Raw genomic sequence first — 20945 nt, 5'->3', positions numbered from 1 at the left:
GGAATTACACTATACTAAAGTGTCTCCTTTCTGTCAAATGCAGGACTAGCTCAGTAGCTGACTTAGTTTTAGGGCTATATTAGGCACACACAAAAAAAGGTCTGTTTACGGTAACATAGGGTGAAAAAATAGGGTCGGTAGGTCGGCTTCTTTTTTTCTTTTTTTTTCAAATTTTTTTTTTTTTTTCTTTCTCCCCTCTCTATGATGTTTCACAGTTCATTTCTTCTCATCAATCCCTGTTTTTGCCTGTTGAAAAACGTTAATGATACTAAAACTCGCTGGATATGTACTGATAATTTTCACCCCATCCTTTTCATGACAACATTTATCAAGCTTTACAGCTAGCGGGTGGCGAACACCACTGCGTGCATCCATTTTGAAAGGAAGTAACACGAGTGACGACCCTTTACTCCTAACAGTACTTTGAGCTTACCTCCCTTCTGTCGTCTGCTGTTTGAGCGCAAACAGCTCTATTTTGGATGCGTTTTTGTTTTGTTTTGTTTTTTTCAGACGATCCAAAAAAAGATCAGGGTCGGGCCTAAAAACTAGGGTCGGTCGGGTTACCGTAAACAGACTTTTTTTGGGGGGGGCCTTAGTATATACAGGGTGGGCCATAAAAAGTGTCCACATTTAATTTGTTAATATTTTTCCTGTAAAGTGATATTTGTCCATGTGCGAGAACTGTGAAGCGCCTCGTGGATAAATTCAGGAACACTGGTAGTCTCGCAGATAACAATAAAGGACATAACCCTGAATTTATCCACGAGGCGCTTCACAGTTCTCGCACATGGACAGTGTGTGCCAGGGAACTCTCTCCGAAAAGCGCGCTGGGCGAGAACCACAAAATTGGTAGCAAAGTAAAGTTCAACGATTTTGGTCCTTTCCTGTACTGGAATGCGATTCATTCAGGCTTTAAAAGAATTCTAAGATGCTTGTCTCAAATTCTATCTGAAACAGAAAAGAAAATATCACTTTACAGGAAAAATATTAACAAATTAAATGTGGACACTTTTTATGGCCCACCCTGTATAAAATAGTATTAGTTGGGTTTCCTTTTTCCTTTGTAATTGTATCCTAAGATATTTTAGGGATTAAGTTTGTCTTGTCTTGTTCTTTAATATTACCCGGTAATAACTTCTTATTCCCCTCTGTGTCTTCCTTCTTTCTTTCTGTGTGTGTGTGTGAGTGTGTGTGATACTGTTTGTGTGTGTGTGTGTGTGTGAAATAGAAAGAGAGAGAAAATTTAATCTTACCACTGAAAACTTATACCACTTGAACTTTTGTTGAATACTGCAAAAAACAATTAACAAGTGGCTCTATCCCATCTCCCCCCTTTCCCCGTCGCGATATAACCTTGAACGGTTGAAAACGACGTTAAACACCAAATAAAGAAAGAAAGAAAGAAAGTTAAATATTGATACTGACGGGGATAAACGGTCGGATACCTGATTACCAACTATATCAGCAAGAAGATGCAGTTAGGATTATTCGTTAGCTGTTGCACTACATTCTGATAAAGTCGTGACTAAAGTTAATCGCATCAGAACTTAAAGGTGACCAAGTATTGTTCTCAAAATTGCTTTGCCTATGACTGAGCTAGTGTACAACAATTCGTTTTGCATCAGAAAACTTGACTTATTTGGAGCTTATAACTGCTGTGTTTGAGAGCGGAAAATATATAATACACAACAGGTCCATTATGAGCTGTGTGTGTATGTGTGTGTCTCTGTGTTTGCGTCAACCTGTGCGTTTGTATCTGTCTGTCTCTCAGGGGTTTGATTGCTTGCAACCAAACTGCAACATGCAGTTGTACAAGACTGCATGATTTCTAAACAGACTCTTCAGTTAGCTTCTCATGTGCTGTTTTATCAGATTGTAACATTAAGTAACTTTAATCTGACTACTCTGTGTGTGATTGTATTCAGTACTAGTTAGTCAGTCTGCAGTGTGATCATAATTTGACAATTTGGATTAGTGGCATGGTGTCAAAGTTCAAAATTCAGTAAGTACAAATGTGACAACGATACTATCTGTAATTTCTCCTTATAACTTCTCTTTCTCACATCATGATCTGATTATCTTGATTTTCCCAAGAATGATACTAATCAGCAAAAAGACAAGGAGTAACATTCTGCTCACGTCCATAAGTAATTGATCACATTCATTTTGTAGGTCAGTGTAGCGTGCTTCTTCCTTGTGAAACTGACACTGGGACAGTACTTGACTGAAATGATTTGCACATTCGTCCAGTACATCTAGCTCACACTGTGGGATCGGTTTTGTCACAGCTATAGTTGCTCTTTTTCACTTGAAGTGCTGCTGAACATTGAATAATACTAATAGCACTCAACAATACATTGGAATTGGTTCCAGTGAGCGAGTGACTATTTGTAAAGCACAGCTACTGAGCTAGTCTAATAGCAGGCACAGTGTTTGTCTGTCTGTCTGAATCTTGCATCATATAAACTTATTTTACCAAATCAGAGGACAGAACCATTCATTACCATTCTCTCTTACCAACTGTTGGTGTTATAAGTGGGTATAAGTGAGATGAACAGTGTGTAACACTGTCAACAGATGAACAATTTGTAACACTGTCAACAGATTAACAATGTGTAACACTGTCAACATATGAACAATTTTGTAACACAGAGGAACCATTTGTAACACTGTCAACAGATGAACATTTTGTTACACTGTCAACAATATGTAACACTGTCAACAGATGAACAATGTGTAACACTGTCAAAAATTGAACAATTTGTAACACAGATGAATCGTTTGTAAAACTGTCAACAGATGAACATTTTGTTGCACTGTCAACAGATGAACAATTTGTAACACAGATAAACAATTTGTAACAGTCTGTCAACAGACGAACAATGTGTAACACTGTCAACAGATGAACAATGTGTAACACTGTCAAAAATTGACCAATTTGTAACACAGATGAATCATTTGTAACACTGTCAACAGATGAACAATTGGTCACACTGTCAACAGATGAACAATTTGTAACACAGATAAACAATTTGTAACAGTCTGTCAACAGACGAACAATGTGTAACACTGTCAACAGATGAACAATGTGTAACACTGTCAAAAATTGACCAATTTGTAACACAGATGAATCATTTGTAACACTGTCAACAGATGAACAATTGGTCACACTGTCAACAGATGAACAATTTGTAACACAGATAAACTTCTTCTTCTTCTTCATCGTTCGCTCAGACAGCAACTCCGGAGGCCCTGATGAAGGCTGCTGTACGCCGGAGGCTACACAGATAAACAATTTGTAACACTGTCGACAGATGTACAGTTTGTAACACAGATGAACAATTTATAACACTGTCAACAGATGAGAATTTAAACACTGTCAACAGATGAACAATTTGTAACAGATGAACAATTTGTAATACAGATGAACAATTTGTAACAGATGAACAATTTGTTACAGTATGTCAACAGATGAACAATGCATAACACTGTCAACAGATGAACAATGTGTAACACTGTCAACAGATGAACAATGTGTAAAACTGTCGACAGATGAACAATGTGTAACACTGTCAACAGATGAACAATGTGTAACACTGTCAACAGATGAACAATGTGTAACACTGTCAACAGATGAACAATGTGTAACACTGTCAACAGATGGGGCCTGAGGTGGGGAAGTATGTGAAAGCCGTGTACAACTTCACCGCCCAGCAGACTGGCGAACTGACCCTGCAGGATGGCGACATTGTCAAGGTCACAGATGTCGTCGATGGCAACTGGCTCCAAGGGGAGGCAATCTATGGTGCTTCAGGCTCCTTCCCCTCAAACTTCGTGGAGCCCCTCATCCTTCCGGATGTGCGCATGGGACAGAGGGTCTTCGTGGCGCTTGCAGACTTTCCCGCTGACCAGAGTGGAGATCTGGAGCTGACCAAAGGTGTGTAGATTTGGTGTTGTTTTGTAATTGCTCCCCTGGGGGCAAGGGTTTATAGCTCAGTTGGGCAGAAGGGGTCAACATCTATGTCGACCAAAAGTGGGTGGATTCCCTGAAGGTGCATTTCCTGTAGGTAATTTCCCTGTATACAGGGAATACACCCGGGTGCATTTCCTGTAGCGTTTTGCTGATCTTGCTGAAAGTCACGTGCTACTTAGCCGGACATCAGTAGAATTTGATGTTTTTCTATTTTTTGGGTGTTTCTTGGGAATTCGATTCCGTTTTGCACATTTTCCTTGGTGAGCCACATTTTGCGTAATATGACATGAATTTGCACAAAAATTAACACAAATAAGAATAAAAAATAACACCCAAACACCAAAATGAAATAAATATTTCGGAGTAAAAACTCCTTCTTCAGTAATGGAATCAAAACAAACGATGACGTAAAAACAGAAAGGAAATTACGTAAGAATACCAATGACGTCATTCTAAAAATAGATAAAACACGTGCAAATTTGCTATTGTTCTCTCTCTCTCTCTCTCTCTCTCTCTCTCTCTCTCTCTCTCTCTCTCTCTCTCTCTCTCTCTCTCTCTCTCTCTCTCTCTCTCTCTCTAAAGTAAGCAGTAAAGGTAAAACTTCATATGTTTGCAAGCACATACACTTGAGCACACTCACTCCCACACGCACACATACTTCCAGGTGTTGAATGCGATCCAGGGAGCTAACATGTTACAAGGCTGATAAGTTTATAGCCATAGGACACTGTTTATCTTGTTGATAGCGTCAAAAGACGTTGTGTACTCTGCTGCGAACAACAAAGGGATAATTATAGAAAAATATCCAAACATTATATCCGCGAACAGCCTCGCAATAACAAATACAGAGGGCAGCAACAATCAGTCAAACACATTAAGTCCGTCAGGGAAATTGGTCTGCAGCTGATGTCTCCAGAACCTTTCTCTTCTTTTTCTCAAAGCAATGTCTTCTGCATGGATTTTTTCTATGGCTGTGCATTGCATGTCTGCTAGTGTATGTCCAGGGAGATTAAAATGTTTAGCGACCATTGTATCTTCTCGTGTATATTTTGATGTACTGTCCGTGTGTCCTGCATGATCTTTGTAGTGTTTGATGTTGTGCCTGTGGCCATAGAAACGTTTTTTAAGTGTCTGTCCAGTTTCGCCGACATACTGACATTTTTTGCATTTGCCACAGTCAATTAGGTAAACCAAGTTGGTTGTGTCACAGGACATGAAAGTTCTGATATTGTGTGTACCTCTATTAACAACACTGTGGAATGTCCTCGTCTCCTGCAAGTGCCCCCCGCACAGCACACACCTCCCCCCACTGCACCTATAGCACCCATTTTGCTGGTGAAAGGGCTTCTGGTGAACACCATTGTTGCTACTAGTGCATTGTGAAGAGGCGCGCCCCACGCAAGGAGCACCCACAAAAGACGAAGACACACCACACTGCTGCGGTTGATCTTCATGTCTCTGCTGCTGCTGTTGGTCATCAGGTTCTTGTTGCTGCTGCTGTTGGTCATCAGGTTTTTGTTGCTGCTGCTGTTGGTCATCAGCGTCTTGTTGCTGCTGCTGTTGGTCATCAGGTTCTTGCTGCTGCTGCTGCTGTTGTTCATCAGGTTCTTGTTGCTGCTGCTGCTGTGGATCCTCATGTTGCTTCTGCTGTGGATCGTCATGTTGCTGCTGCTGCTGTTGTAGGTCACCAGGTTGTTGTTGCTGGTGCTGGTGATCATCGGGTTGTTGCTGGTTCTGCTGTTTTGATGGCATTTTGCTGGGCATTAGAATACGCCTGAGATTTCTACAGTTACGTTCACCTACTATTGGCGGCTGGGGGACTGCTTTTTGCATTCTGCTGCTTGAGTGTAGGATGGGCAAATAGTCTTTGAGCCACTGGGACAGAGGTGGGTTTGCAGGGTTGTGGGTAATGATGATGGGCACACGGTCTGTCTGTTGTCGTTCTTTGTAGTTTAGTGTGTTTTTTCTGGGTATCGCTGCTACTTTTTTGATGGCTTCTTCCAATAAAGGCTTCGGATAGCCTCTTTTTGAGAGCTTTTCTTTCAGTTCTTGTGATCTCTTTTGGAAATTTTCTTCGGAAGAGCAGATTCGTCTGATCCGCAGGCACTGGCTGTAGGGGATGGACCTTGTACAATGTCTTGGATGGCAGCTATTGAATGGCAGACACATGTTGGCATCTGTGGGTTTGGTGTGAAGATCGGTGACGATGGAGTTGTCGGCGATGCTGAGGTTCACGTCCAGGTATGGGATGTTGCGTGCACCGTAGTTGGCTGTGAACTTTATGGATGGGTGCAGCGTGTTAATCCACTTCAGAAACAGGTTCAGTTGTTCTTCTCCGTGAAACCACAGCATCGCCACATCATCAATGAATCTTTTCCAACATGTGTTGTGGATGGTCCATGGTGAGTTTTTCAAAATTCTTTCCTCTATCCAGGCCATGAAAATGTTAGCTATTGTGGGTGCCATAGGTGTTCCCATTGCTGTCCCGAACTTCTGTTTGTAGATTTCGCCGTCAAACTGGAACACGTTGTTTTGGAGGACATGTTCAATGATCGGGACCAGTAGATCAAGCGGTGGTGACTGAGGTGCTGCGTCGTACTGGTTCAACGCTGCCTGTATAGCAGGACCCACTTCCTCATGAGGAATGTTAGTGTACAGCCCAACCACATCAATAGTGACAATGAGTACATCCTCAGGCAAAGGCTCATAGGTTTCTTTCCACTCTTCTACAATTTTGAGAAAGTGTGTTGTATCCTTCACAAAGGAGGGAAGCTGGTGAATAATTGGCTGAAGCCAGTGGTCCACTAGCTTGGACAGGTGTTCAGTGGGACCTCCAATGCCTGAAACAATCGGACGTCCCGGAGGATTGTCAAGTCTCTTGTGCACTTTGGGCAAATGATAAAAAGTATGGCATTTTATGTTTTCAGTGTCCAGCAATCCCCACTTATATGTATTACTGTCAGTGTGTCCTTGGTTCTTGAGATCAGTCAGAAAGTCATTGGATTTTTTCGCAATGTCTTTTGTCTGGTCTGAGGATAGCGTTTCATAGGTAGTAGGATCATTGAGTTGACGCATTGCTTCCTTGGTATAGTCAGAGCAATCTTGAACCACAACCGCTCCACCTTTATCAGCAGGCACAATCCGGATTTTTCTTTCATCCACCATCTGTTTCAGCTCCTGGATTGCCACCTGACTCTTCTTATTGATGTTTCTCTTTTTGTTGGGCACTGGTTTGAACGCCTTTACTCTAGTCTGTATTGAAGAACAATAGGCGTCAAGGGCTTCATCTCTCCCAGTTCTGGGACACCAGAATGTTTTTTTGTAGAATTTGGGTTTAGTAGATAGCTGAGCTGGCGTATCTTCTTGCAAAAAGTATTCTTTTAGCCTAATCTTCCTCATGCCCTCATACGTATCTTCCAACAATTGCAGCTTGTTAATGTTGGTAGGTGTAGGACAAAACTTCGGCCCAAACGACAAGACATGTGTCTGCTCTTCTGTGAGTTCTATTGTAGACAAGTTTATGACTTGCTTTTTTTCAGTTTCAAGCGGCATTTGACGTACAAATCTTCTGTTCTTCTTTCTAGGACCTTTACCACCATTGGTTGCTGGACCTTTGGTAGTAGTGGAGCTTTTTGCTAATGACCTTGAAAGAAGTTGAGATGGTTCTGCCCCAGAAGACAAACTGGCCGAAGACGACTCAGATGACAACAGTTTTGTAGGTATCTCAGTCAATGGCTGCGGATAAATATCTGATGACATGGGGTGCACTGGTGAACTTATCAATGGTGACTGACACTGTGAAGCCGACGCTGACAACTGACACTGCCGTGACGCAGCTGAGGATAGCAAGCATGTATGTGTCGCAGCTATTGATGATTGACCTAGTGGTAAACTTGTCGATGACAGTACTGAGGATGAGGCTCCTGTTGGTGATAAAGACACGTTTGTTTGTGACGCGGTCGGTGTAGCACTGATGCCACCAAATGACTGCCGTGACGTAGCTGGTAACATCACAGATGATGCCGTCGACAGAACTGAGGATGAGGCTCCTGACATTGATAACGACACGTTTGCTTGTGACATTGTCGGTGTAGCACTGACGCCACCGAATGACTGCCGTGACGTAGCTGGTGACATCACCAATGATGCCGTTGACAGTACTGATGATGCCGTCGACAGAACTGATGATGAGGCTCCCGACGGTGATAACACTTTTGTTTGTGACACGGTAGGTGTAGCACTGACGCCACCGACATGACACACTCCTTGCTTAGCTGATGGCTGCAACAATACTGACAACTTTTTGTTTTTGCGCTGAAAGTAAGTCTCTCGTGTTCTGTTTTCCTTATCCTGCAGCGTAGAAATAAACTGATTATAGCTAGCCTTGCTTAGATGTTGGAATGCCAAGGAAATATTTTCTTTCAGCTCCCTGTCTAGTCGTAGAACTTCCAATTTGTAGTACACAATTACTCGTCGAATAATGTCATACGACTTTGCTTCCAGGCTTTTCCGAATTTCATCCCTTAGGTCATCTGGTAGGCCACACTCGCCGTATCGAATAACAAATCCGGATGGTATGATGCAATGGTTCAAACAAATGGAAAGAAAGTAAATATGAGAAACAAAACGAGTGATCTTTGAAACTAAGTTGATACCATGACCCCACGTTGGAAAAGCGCAGGATCCTGATGGATGCATTTTTGAAGAAAAACAGTTACAACATAACTGAGCATCCAACGCGAAGACTTGGTGAATTGACGAGGAAAAACGATGATTGCAAGAAGAAAACGATGACGGTGGATCCTCAAAGGATACAGGGTGCACTCCAACACTGGGAATAGAATAAGAATAAAAAATAACACCCAAACACCAAAATGAAATAAATATTTCGGAGTAAAAACTCCTTCTTCAGTAATGGAATCAAAACAAACGATGACGTAAAAACAGAAAGGAAATTACGTAAGAATACCAATGACGTCATTCTAAAAATAGATAAAACACGTGCAAATTTGCTATTGTTCTCTCTCTCTCTCTCTCTCTCTCTCTCTCTCTCTCTCTCTCTCTCTCTCTCTCTCTCTCTCTCTCTAAAGTAAGCAGTAAAGGTAAAACTTCATATGTTTGCAAGCACATACACTTGAGCACACTCACTCCCACACGCACACACACAGATACTTCCAGGTGTTGAATGCGATCCAGGGAGCTAACATGTTACAAGGCTGATAAGTTTATAGCCATAGGACACTGTTTATCTTGTTGATAGCGTCAAAAGACGTTGTGTACTCTGCTGCGAACAACAAAGGGATAATTATAGAAAAATATCCAAACATTATATCCGCGAACAGCCTCGCAATAACAAATACAGAGGGCAGCAACAATCAGTCAAACACATTAAGTCCGTCAGGGAAATTGGTCTGCAGCTGATGTCTCCAGAACCTTTCTCTTCTTTTTCTCAAAGCAATGTCTTCTGCATGGATTTTTTCTATGGCTGTGCATTGCATGTCTGCTAGTGTATGTCCAGGGAGATTAAAATGTTTAGCGACCATTGTATCTTCTCGTGTATATTTTGATGTACTGTCCGTGTGTCCTGCATGATCTTTGTAGTGTTTGATGTTGTGCCTGTGGCCATAGAAACGTTTTTTAAGTGTCTGTCCAGTTTCGCCGACATACTGACATTTTTTGCATTTGCCACAGTCAATTAGGTAAACCAAGTTGGTTGTGTCACAGGACATGAAAGTTCTGATATTGTGTGTACCTCTATTAACAACACTGTGGAATGTCCTCGTCTCCTGCAAGTGCCCCCCGCACAGCACACACCTCCCCCCACTGCACCTATAGCACCCATTTTGCTGGTGAAAGGGCTTCTGGTGAACACCATTGTTGCTACTAGTGCATTGTGAAGAGGCGCGCCCCACGCAAGGAGCACCCACAAAAGACGAAGACACACCACACTGCTGCGGTTGATCTTCATGTCTCTGCTGCTGCTGTTGGTCATCAGGTTCTTGTTGCTGCTGCTGTTGGTCATCAGGTTCTTGCTGCTGCTGCTGTTGTTCATCAGGTTCTTGTTGCTGCTGCTGTTGGTCATCAGGTTCTTGCTGCTGCTGCTGCTGTTGTTCATCAGGTTCTTGTTGCTGCTGCTGCTGTGGATCCTCATGTTGCTTCTGCTGTGGATCGTCATGTTGCTGCTGCTGCTGTTGTAGGTCACCAGGTTGTTGTTGCTGGTGCTGGTGATCATCGGGTTGTTGCTGGTTCTGCTGTTTTGATGGCATTTTGCTGGGCATTAGAATACGCCTGAGATTTCTACAGTTACGTTCACCTACTATTGGCGGCTGGGGGACTGCTTTTTGCATTCTGCTGCTTGAGTGTAGGATGGGCAAATAGTCTTTGAGCCACTGGGACAGAGGTGGGTTTGCAGGGTTGTGGGTAATGATGATGGGCACACGGTCTGTCTGTTGTCGTTCTTTGTAGTTTAGTGTGTTTTTTCTGGGTATCGCTGCTACTTTTTTGATGGCTTCTTCCAATAAAGGCTTCGGATAGCCTCTTTTTGAGAGCTTTTCATTCAGTTCTTGTGATCTCTTTTGGAAATTTTCTTCGGAAGAGCAGATTCGTCTGATCCGCAGGCACTGGCTGTAGGGGATGGACCTTGTACAATGTCTTGGATGGCAGCTATTGAATGGCAGACACATGTTGGCATCTGTGGGTTTGGTGTGAAGATCGGTGACGATGGAGTTGTCGGCGATGCTGAGGTTCACGTCCAGGTATGGGATGTTGCGTGCACCGTAGTTGGCTGTGAACTTTATGGATGGGTGCAGCGTGTTAATCCACTTCAGAAACAGGTTCAGTTGTTCTTCTCCGTGAAACCACAGCATCGCCACATCATCAATGAATCTTTTCCAACATGTGTTGTGGATGGTCCATGGTGAGTTTTTCAAAATTCTTTCCTCTATCCAGGCCATGAAAATGTTAGCTATTGTGGGTGCCATAGGTGTTCCCATTGCTGTCCCGAACTTCTGTTTGTAGATTTCGCCGTCAAACTGGAACACGTTGTTTTGGAGGACATGTTCAATGATCGGGACCAGTAGATCAAGCGGTGGTGACTGAGGTGCTGCGTCGTACTGGTTCAACGCTGCCTGTATAGCAGGACCCACTTCCTCATGAGGAATGTTAGTGTACAGCCCAACCACATCAATAGTGACAATGAGTACATCCTCAGGCAAAGGCTCATAGGTTTCTTTCCACTCTTCTACAATTTTGAGAAAGTGTGTTGTATCCTTCACAAAGGAGGGAAGCTGGTGAATAATTGGCTGAAGCCAGTGGTCCACTAGCTTGGACAGGTGTTCAGTGGGACCTCCAATGCCTGAAACAATCGGACGTCCCGGAGGATTGTCAAGTCTCTTGTGCACTTTGGGCAAATGATAAAAAGTATGGCATTTAATTAACACAAAGCACAAAATGGTACCAAAGATCTTGACTGGAACCCAGTTTCGAAGAAATATCGTCAGACTTGTAATGTCATCATAAGGTTAAAACGTGTCAATTCAATCTGTCATTGCCACGGCCAGCTAGCCAATCAGCGTCCACTGTGTGTGTGTATGTGCACAGTGTGTTTGTGTGTGTGTGTGTGTGTGTGTATGTGTATGTGTGTGTGTTGTAATGTACTATATTGCAATGTGTTATTTATTGATATGTGTGTGGTTACAATGCACTGTAAATAATGTTATGTTGTTGTTGTTGTTTTTTCCCCTCAATGATTGTACAGTGCTTTATGCAGGGATTAACCCTGGATACATGCCCTTTACAAATATTATGCATTATTGTTATTATTATGAATTCAATCAAGAATGCCCTCTCCTTGCAGTGGCAGCACATTCGTTTGTGCCCAGGCTCATGACTGGTACTTCTGTAATATAATGACATTTTATTAATCTTGCCCTTTTTTCAGGCGACATTATCTTCATGACTGGTACTTCTGTAATATAATGACATTTTCATGATCTTGCCCTTTTTTCAGGCGACATTATCCTCATGACTGGTACTTCTGTAATATAATGACATTATTATTGATCTTGCCCTTTTTTCAGGCGACATTATCCTCATGACTGGTACTTCTGTAATATAATGACATTATTATTGATCTTGCCCTTTTTTCAGGCGACATTATCCTCATGACTGGTACTTCTGTAATATAATGACATTTTCATGATCTTGCCCTTTTTTCAGGCGACATTATCCTGGGCACAGAGCAAGTGGATGACAACTGGTGGAAAGGAAAGAACGGCCCTCTGCGAGGAATCTTTCCTCTGTCCTGCGTGCATGAGCTTGATGTTTGCACAGTTGGCCCTCGCTCCCGGTCGGCGAGTCTGCGAAACAGATCTGCCAGTCTTAAGGTGAGGCTGATTTGCGCTCAGTTCAAGGCTATAGACTGTCTTGGTTTCAAGCCAAATTTCTGAAGATTCAGGACGTGCTTATTTTAATTAGATTATGGGGATGGGGCTTGTAAGCAAGTCCTCATGAATAAGCTTTTTGTGTCAATCTAAAACATGAAAAAAGCTCCTTTTTAATGTCCAAATTATAGAAATTACTCATCATCCATTGGAGGGGGGAGGGGGGTCACGCCACAGTAATTTTTTTCACTTGTACCCCGGTCACATCCCTGAAATCTGATTATGTGATGAGATTCAGTTTGCCAGGATCTTTTTATGAGGAGGAAGTAATTGTAAGGGAAACAATCTGTTTTATTTCCTATCTTTGCATTGTTTGTAAAGTGTTTTGGTATATAATCAAAGTCTATTCATGCGTAATAAGGAATAACCTGAACAGAGAGGGCCTGCATGGGAATATTTTAATGCAGTTTGTACAGTGTGTGTGTGTGGTTTTTTTTATCCTTTTTTGTCTGAATTTACATGAGCAGCCAATTTGCACTGGTTGAAACCAGACGTGGTTTTTTATCTGGCTGCAGTTTTTCATGTATGTACGGATTAAGTTTATGTGCAGGGTTAAGGCAGGATTTCATTCATCGGTCATTGAAGCATTACAATTGTAAATGGTCAAGTTCTCTAGCTAGGAGTTAGTCAAGTGACTCACATCATTTCTGGTCAAGGGCAGAGAAAACCGACTCATTGATTTTAACAATGACGCAATGAGTTCATTGAAAAATTGCTCAGCTGAACTACTCTGTGCTGATTTTGGCCTAATGCTCCCTGTTTGTGAGCTCATGTTAAGAGTCTTTCATTTCTTCTTCTGCTCAGTCACGTCAACTCATGTTGATATGTGATACACAAAGGGAAGGAAGCGCTCTAAATGCATATGACATGTGTAATAGAGTAAGTGAGTTATTCGGAACCAGTCACCTGAGAGAATAACAAGCATTGAAATGTTTAAGATGCTCATGTTGATATTTGTTCTTTTCTTTTCCCTTCAGTCTCGCTCCAACAGTCTGGCCAAGACATCGGAGACGGTGTTCGCCCGAGCGCTGGTGGATGTCGTGCCGCAGATTGAAGGAGAACTAGGCTTCCAAACAGGCGACCTCATCACCGTCAAAGAGGTTGTGGATGAGGACTGGTTCTATGGTGAATGTCACAACAGTGTCGGCCTGGTTTCTACCATCTGTGTTGAGTTTCTCGACGATTCTGCAGAAGACTCTGAACCAAGCTCAGTTCAGGAATCACCCATTCAAAGTGATATCTACACAGAACGGAGGATTAATAACAATGCTGGTGGGGGAGAGAGGAATTCACCGTATGAGAAAAGCCAGGATGAACAAGAAGTACCTGTGCGGTCAAGATCAGCTGAGATTGAAAGCGAAAGGCACGTCCCACAACAAAGTGTTTCTTACACCAGTGAAAATACTGAGATTACACCTTACGCCAAAACCTTGTACCCTTTCCAAGCTCAGTTACCCACCGAGCTGTCGTTTGGAGAAAATGAGATTGTCACACTGATTCAGCATGTCGATGAAGACTGGATCGAAGGTGAGCTGGACGGAAAGATTGGGATTTTCCCTTCATCCTTTGTGGAGATAATTGTCGATTGTCCGTATGCCTACAACACATCTACTGCAGATTCAGGCACAGGAAGTGAAGAGAACACAGTAGCTAGTGAAGCAAGCAAGTCTATAGAAGAGTCATATGATGTAGAAAGAGCAGAGGTAAAGGTAGGTGAAGAAGAACAGAGAATTTCACAAAACGGGCATTCTGAAGAAGTTATATCCCAGGTGGACTCGCAGACTTCTACCCCTGAAGACAAGAACAAAAAGGGTTACCCGCAAAACTCACACGCTGCAGGTGACTCGAGCCTGGCTTTAGTGCTGCACAGCTTTCAAGGGGAAGTGGACGGAGATTTAACGGTGAAAGAGGGCGACACCATTGAAGTTCTGCGCATAATGGACAATGACTGGCTGGAGGCTCGAGATGATCACGGCATTACGGGACTGGTTCCCAAGAACCACGTAGAGGTTATCGGCAGTGCCCCTCAAAGATTGTCCAAGAAATCCAAAACTGTGTGTGGTGAAGGAAATGTCTCAGCAGAAAAAGTTCAGGCTTCAGGCTTGGAAAGTGTCCAAACTTCTTCGTCAGATGAGCAGTGTTCAAATGTGCAATCTGTGACTAGCAGCAGCAACCAGGGTATTTTAACCAGTTCAGTATTCAGTGCTACTCCTGAGGATTCTATGCATGCAGGTCCTGGCCAGCAACTTGACCAGCAGGGACCTGTCGGCCACCACCAAATCCCTCACCATCGTCCTCCAGTGTTGTCAAAACCTACACCCCTACCCAAACCCAAGCTCGCCCCAAAACCTGTGATAAAACCCAAACCTTTTTCATCCCCAAAATCATATACTTCCCCAGCACATGGAATCCCAGAAGAGTCTGCTGTCACTCATGTCTCTTCTCCAACAGGGAAGCGGGCGTTCCATAATGCCAGCACAGGTGATGGAAGGGGCTCCAGCCCAAAGGACAAGATCTTTTCTGGTATCAACTCTGGCTTGTCCCTGAATAACTTGGTGCAGGTGGAGTTGGAGAAAGCGAAGAGTGATGGAGTAAGGTCTTGTGGAAGCAGTGTCATCGAAGAAGAGAAACATTCACGGTCAGGTTCATTTTCATCAATCGTTTCGGATGACCGTCCAGCTGTGTCTGTGGCCTTAGACTCCCAACGAACTATCAGTGACCCGCACTCAGTGAAGAGTAATTTCGAAAGGATGGAAGAGACATCATCTTCCCAAGCAGCAGCATCAAGTACAAACTTTGCAGTGAATTTTTCTTTCGATGATCCAGAAAATATATCGGCTGCATACAATGCCACGACCATCAGCGGTGTGAACGGCACACAAACGCTGTCATCTTCTGACCTCCATACCTTGTTACCTCCATCTTCCCAGTTAAACAGAAGCGCCAGTGACAGTCGCATGCCTGGGGCAGATGCAGAAAGAAAGGCCCCACTCACGCCGAAATCCAAACACCGTCACTCCCTGCCTCCTGCACGGCCAGTGCCCCCTCCCCCCAAACATCACAGCAAGCGCCATTCATTTGTCAACCCCGGGTTTGAGCATGAGAGCGAAGGCCACTTGATTAGTGTTGACGCCACAAATCTGTCGCGTCCACCACCTCCCAACAGAACTCTTCCGCGCCCTCAACCCCTCGCTAGCACACCCAGCACAGACGTAGATCTACTGGGGAGTGTGGAAAAGAGAGTGAAACGTCCTCCACCTAGACCGACGGGGCCGAGAGTCGCTTCTGTGCCGTCGAAAACGCCTATGCAACCGGTACGAGCGGATGGCGCTAAACCCATACCTAATCGACCAGCTCCTACAGCTCCAGGCGTTCGTCGCTCAGCCCCAGTGGCCCCCGAGTCCATACCACGGCCCCCAGGAGTAGAGCCTCCATCAACAGTTCCACCGCGGCCGGCCAGTCTGGCTGGTGGGGCAACACCACCCAAGAGACCTCCTCCCAGACTTCAGAGAACTCCACATGACTTGATGCGCTTCAGTCCTGAGCCTGTTATAGGTGAGTGTGTGTGTGTGTTTGTTGGTGAGTGTGTGTGTGTGTGTGTGCATGCGTGCGTTCGTGCATGTGTTTGTGAGTGTGTTTGTGTGTGTTGTGTATTTTTTACCACTTTAAAGAATCCTAAGGCTTTTTCAAGTAAGCTTCTTTGTGTACTGTTTTAAAGAATCTTGAGCCTATCAGTTTCACTTGTGAGACTAATTTCTTACAGTTCTAAAGAACTCTGAACCATTTACACATGAGATTACTTTCTTGAAGGTCAAATCTAAACCACTGATTTTGTGATTGAAGTCAGTTATAAACGCCATTTTGGCAGTGCGTTTCCTATGCTGTTGTGAGAATGGTATGCATACCATAAGTTTTCGAAATAGTTAGTTATTTGGAGAAGGTAATCTGTATGTAAAATACGGTGGATCTATATATATATATAACTTCAGTTTCTTCCAAGTTTGAATACATGTTATGCAGACCCTGTTTTATTTTTTTGTTAAAAAGGAATCTACTTTTGATAGCAAATCCCTCAAACAATTTTTTAAGTTTTGCCCAGTTTGTAATTAGTAGTCATAGCATAACATATTAACTGGAACAAATTCAAAGACATGAAATTGTGATGGATACCGGGGTCAGCTCGTTACTCCCCCGGCTCGTTACTCCCCTGGCTCGTTACTCCCCCTTAAGGTTAGGGTTATTAGGGTTAGGGTTAGGTTATAGTAACGAGCCAGGGGAGTAACGAGCCGGGGGAGTAACGAGATGCACCCATGGATAGCTAGCTCTGTTATTGTTTGCGGATCTGTTTTATGAAGAAAATGCCTTACCGGCATACTATTTAAATTACTACTATTCATCTGACCGTTTCGGGCGAATTTGACGAATCTAGGGAATCCACTGAACCTTAATCTAGACGCACACGGGACGATTTGCTCGAAAACGCACCACAAGTATGGTCATTAATCAAATCAAAGTGAGTAAATGCGCTTTGATGCTGCTGCCTAAAGTAACGTACTCATCATGTACACAAACAAGGGAAGTAACTCAGTGGAACTAACCCAGCCCACTCTCACTATAGTGCTCTTTCTTTGACTATTCTACGACATTTAATTATAAAGCTTTTAAAACACTCGCTTTTGCAAAGTGAAGGCATTCCTCCCGTGCAATAGGATTATTTATAACAATGAATTTTATGTTATAACTTTGGAAGCAATCTGATGGCCTTTTTCTTTAAAGCTCAAACTGCTCCAGCAAGTGAAACTGATCGAGCCGTTAGAATGGAAAGAAAAGCAAGTACAAATGATAAAGTTGTGAAACATCATTTCATGTTTAAAGGTTAAGTGTTTGTAATGACAATGCATACACAAACATGAGATGGTTATCACAAAGCTAACGTACATAAGCTGATTTGCCAACAAACACACGTCTGATAGGTATCACAAAACTACCTGTGCTTATTTTGCAATGGACAAACATCAGATTGTTATTACAAAACTACGTGTGGTGATTTTGCAATCTGTAAGTTGGAGATGATTAGCATTATAGTTCAATTAAGGATGGACACTGCTTTCCTGACATGACATATGAGTTCACTATTCAAGTTGACAGTTCCCCAAAGCAAATGGGTGAGTGCATATAAGTCTTTACTCTTACACTACAGATGTCAGGGTACAGCTGTTGCAGACTGTATAAGAACTATAGTAACTGTTGTGAATCGTTCTGTAGTAAAGAAGTGAGATAATGTATATAATTATATATATAAATACCCGTGTGACTTGGAATAATAGGCCGTGAAAAGTAGAATATGCGCCAAAATGGCTGCGATCTGCTGGCCGATGTGAATGCGTGATGTATTGTGTAAAAAAAATTCCATCTCACACGGCATAAATAAATCCCTGCGCCTTAAATATGTGTGCGATATAAATTGCATAAAATAAATAAAATTTTTAAAAATCCCTGCGCTTAGAACTGTACCCACGGAATACGCGCGATATAAGCCTCATATTGATTGATTGATTGATTGATATATTTAAATGTTATCAAACTACCCAGGAGTATACATTTAAGCAGGGATTGCGCTGACTCTGCGTGATTTGCTTAAGGTTGACTCGAAACAAGATCTATAGTTATAGTGCAGTGCAGTGTGTGGCACGTATCTGAAAATTGCAATATTTACTCAACATTTCAGCCAACAAAAAGAAGAGGAAGATTAGACTCAACATTTTGTAATATTGTGACCCTTGGTTTAACCCAACCTGTACAGATCTCCTTGAATGAAATCAAGTGACACCAAATGACTTACCTTTGTCACATTTTTTGCACTCAGGTGGGCTTTATACAAAGTACTGTTTGTTTTATACGGCTTTCCAGTGCAGAGCTGTAAATTTAGGGCAAGTTGAAAGAGGGCAAGAAAATAGCACACAATTACTTCTCATTCTTGCCTTGCTTTCAGCTGTTCACTGTCGCTCGTTTGTCTGGAGATACAAGTCACAACAAGTATGTTTTGCTGTCAGCAAGAAAAGACAAGTGTGGAGGGATTCTCTCAACATCAAAACGGATGCAGTTGTTATGTTGCACTCTCGTTTATTCGTTTTACGAAAACCAACCGGACCAACCTGTGAAGATTACAATAGAATAATAAGTACTACGAACTACAATGATATATTTGAGCATGCAAAGTACTACCAACATTACCTAAAGCAGTTTAAGTTTTCTCCCTAAAAAGAGAATACAATCAATCAAAAAATTACAATAGATCAAGGAATCATGGTAAATCAACAAGTAAACCTTGACTACGTGAACAGCAAACTAAAAATAGGTAACCGCACACACAATGTCAAACATAGAAAACAGACACCATATTGTAAATGTGAGAGCATTTAAAATGAGAAAACATGACTAAGAATGACGTACAAATAGCATTACTGCAAACATGTTAACAAACACCAAAAAAACAACCTCGCTTGCAGTTATCTTCTCGAAATCAAAAGCAAGATTATCCCACACACCTCAGGACAATTTCCTCTCGGTCACGGTCGACATCTCATGTACAGCATCTCTCAGGCTACCCCATGATCTGACTGTAAACAAATACCTTGTCTACTCAGTGAACTCATTCCACAAACACAAGTTTCATCAACAAGGTATACAAACACAATGTCCAATCAGAGGGAAAAGGGGTATTTATTATCATCATTGCCCGTGTGTATAAGTGATTACCAAAACATTTTAATCGGTTCCGCCTCCTAATTGAGCGTGATAAGGAGAAGGGGGAAGGAACGAAGGACAAGGGAAGAGGAAGGAAGGGAAGGAGGGATACTCTTGAACAATTAATCAGCTACTGCGCGGTACATTCCGAGGTACCTGTTAAGACTCTGGCGCGCGCGCGCTGTGCGTTTACTGCCAGACCCTAGCAGACACAGGGGAAGGGAAAGGGGGAAAAGGAAAATAGGGCCACGGCGCTGTTCTTACTTATTCATTAAAAACAGAATTTTATCCGTAATAGGGAAAACTCATCTAATGCAATTTGGACCTAACTGTAACTTCCATACAATTCATACAGCTCGCTATCATATAATTTGACACACGTTTTTATCTAACAATCACAAACAATAAAATAGCTATCCGTAACCTATCAGACCACTTTTTATAATAAACCAATTCTAAACAGTATCTTTACACAATCAAACTAAAAAAATGCTAAATATCCGTGAACAACTATCAAACATACATTTCTTAAATCCTGATTACGTTTAATAAAGAGAATCAATAATTCTTTGAACATAAAATTCAATATTTCGCAATTATAAAAGTAAGAATGCATACAAAATAGATACTTATAAACTAACAACAAAACATCTATAAAATCACAAATAAAATGTAAACGTACCTTCTTGTGCAGAACACAAGTTACAAAATCACCAATCTCTGGGAACAAAATTAGCAAAAACGTCTTTACGGTTTCAGAGTCAGGAAAACAAAGAAAGATATTCGCGCCACAAACGAGGATATCAGAAACAAATTACTTATCAAATTAATACGCCTAAAACATAGTCCCTTCATTCCAAAGAAAATTCCCAATTTCTCTCCAAAAACAAACTATAGAAATATATGTATCAAAACGTTACATAACTTATGCAGACTATTATTCTCTTCAACCCTTATGAACAATGTGAATTTAAACAATACAATATAAGATGTTTGGTGGCTTGTTGACAGACCAGCTTTTTTGTTGGTCCAAGGGGACCATATCGTCTTTTGTTTCATCTTTATCGACCAAGGCCGAAGGCCGCGGTTGATAAATATGAGACAAAAGGCGATATGCTCCCCGAGGACCAACAACAAAGTGCTCATGGTCTGACAACAAGCTACCAAACATCGTTTTTGTCATCATTTTGGTTGTGCAACAAAATGCACAATAACCCACAGGGAGACGAATTTTTAGAATCCAACTCCGGGCCACAAAGCATCGTCACAGTAGCACGAGATAACACGTCAAACTTGTATGTGACGTCAAACGTAGCTTGTTGACGCTTTTCTTCCAGTCTGAAAATGTACAGAGCTGCGATCATACCTGTGAATTCAGTAAGTGTTGAGCATATTTCTTTTCTTTTAAGTGTTTATGACTTTTCGTTGTGGATTTTGCGATTACAGAGATAAGTTGCAAATTGACCATGAGTCGCCGCGGTAATTATCAACATTGATTGGGTCTTTGAGAGTGAATGCTTACAATCGTTGTCCTCGGAAACACAAATCCAAAGCCACGATGGTTCCACACATCAAACAATCAGCCTGATTGGCTTTTACTTTGACAATCCACGTTTCACATGAAAGCTCAAATCCATTCACCACCTCAAGTTATTGCATGGGGAACATGAGATTTATTTACCAGGTGTTTGTGAATGAAAACTCGTGAAAATGATGACAATAATCATTATCAATACGCCATGCATATTCATGAGCATTAGTCCTTTTTGCTGATCCTACAAGTC

At 42.2% G+C, this 20945-nt stretch overlaps 1 protein-coding gene across 1 annotated transcript in view; it reads left to right on the top strand.

Moving 5' to 3' along the window:
* The window catches only part of LOC138971605 (dynamin-binding protein-like), a 65124-nt gene that overhangs the window by 942 nt on the left and 43237 nt on the right, over positions 1–20945 (top strand). The window contains exons 2-4 of the mRNA XM_070344363.1: positions 3661–3937; positions 12191–12357; positions 13392–15969. Coding sequence (XP_070200464.1) covers positions 3661–3937; positions 12191–12357; positions 13392–15969 — 3022 coding nt within the window. The remainder of the gene's footprint in view (positions 1–3660; positions 3938–12190; positions 12358–13391; positions 15970–20945) is intronic.

This window comes from Littorina saxatilis, linkage group LG7 (assembly GCF_037325665.1).
Source record: "Littorina saxatilis isolate snail1 linkage group LG7, US_GU_Lsax_2.0, whole genome shotgun sequence".
Taxonomy (NCBI): domain Eukaryota; kingdom Metazoa; phylum Mollusca; class Gastropoda; order Littorinimorpha; family Littorinidae; genus Littorina; species Littorina saxatilis.
Note: the sequence above shows the minus strand (reverse complement) of the source record. Positions and strands in the feature narration are given on the sequence as shown.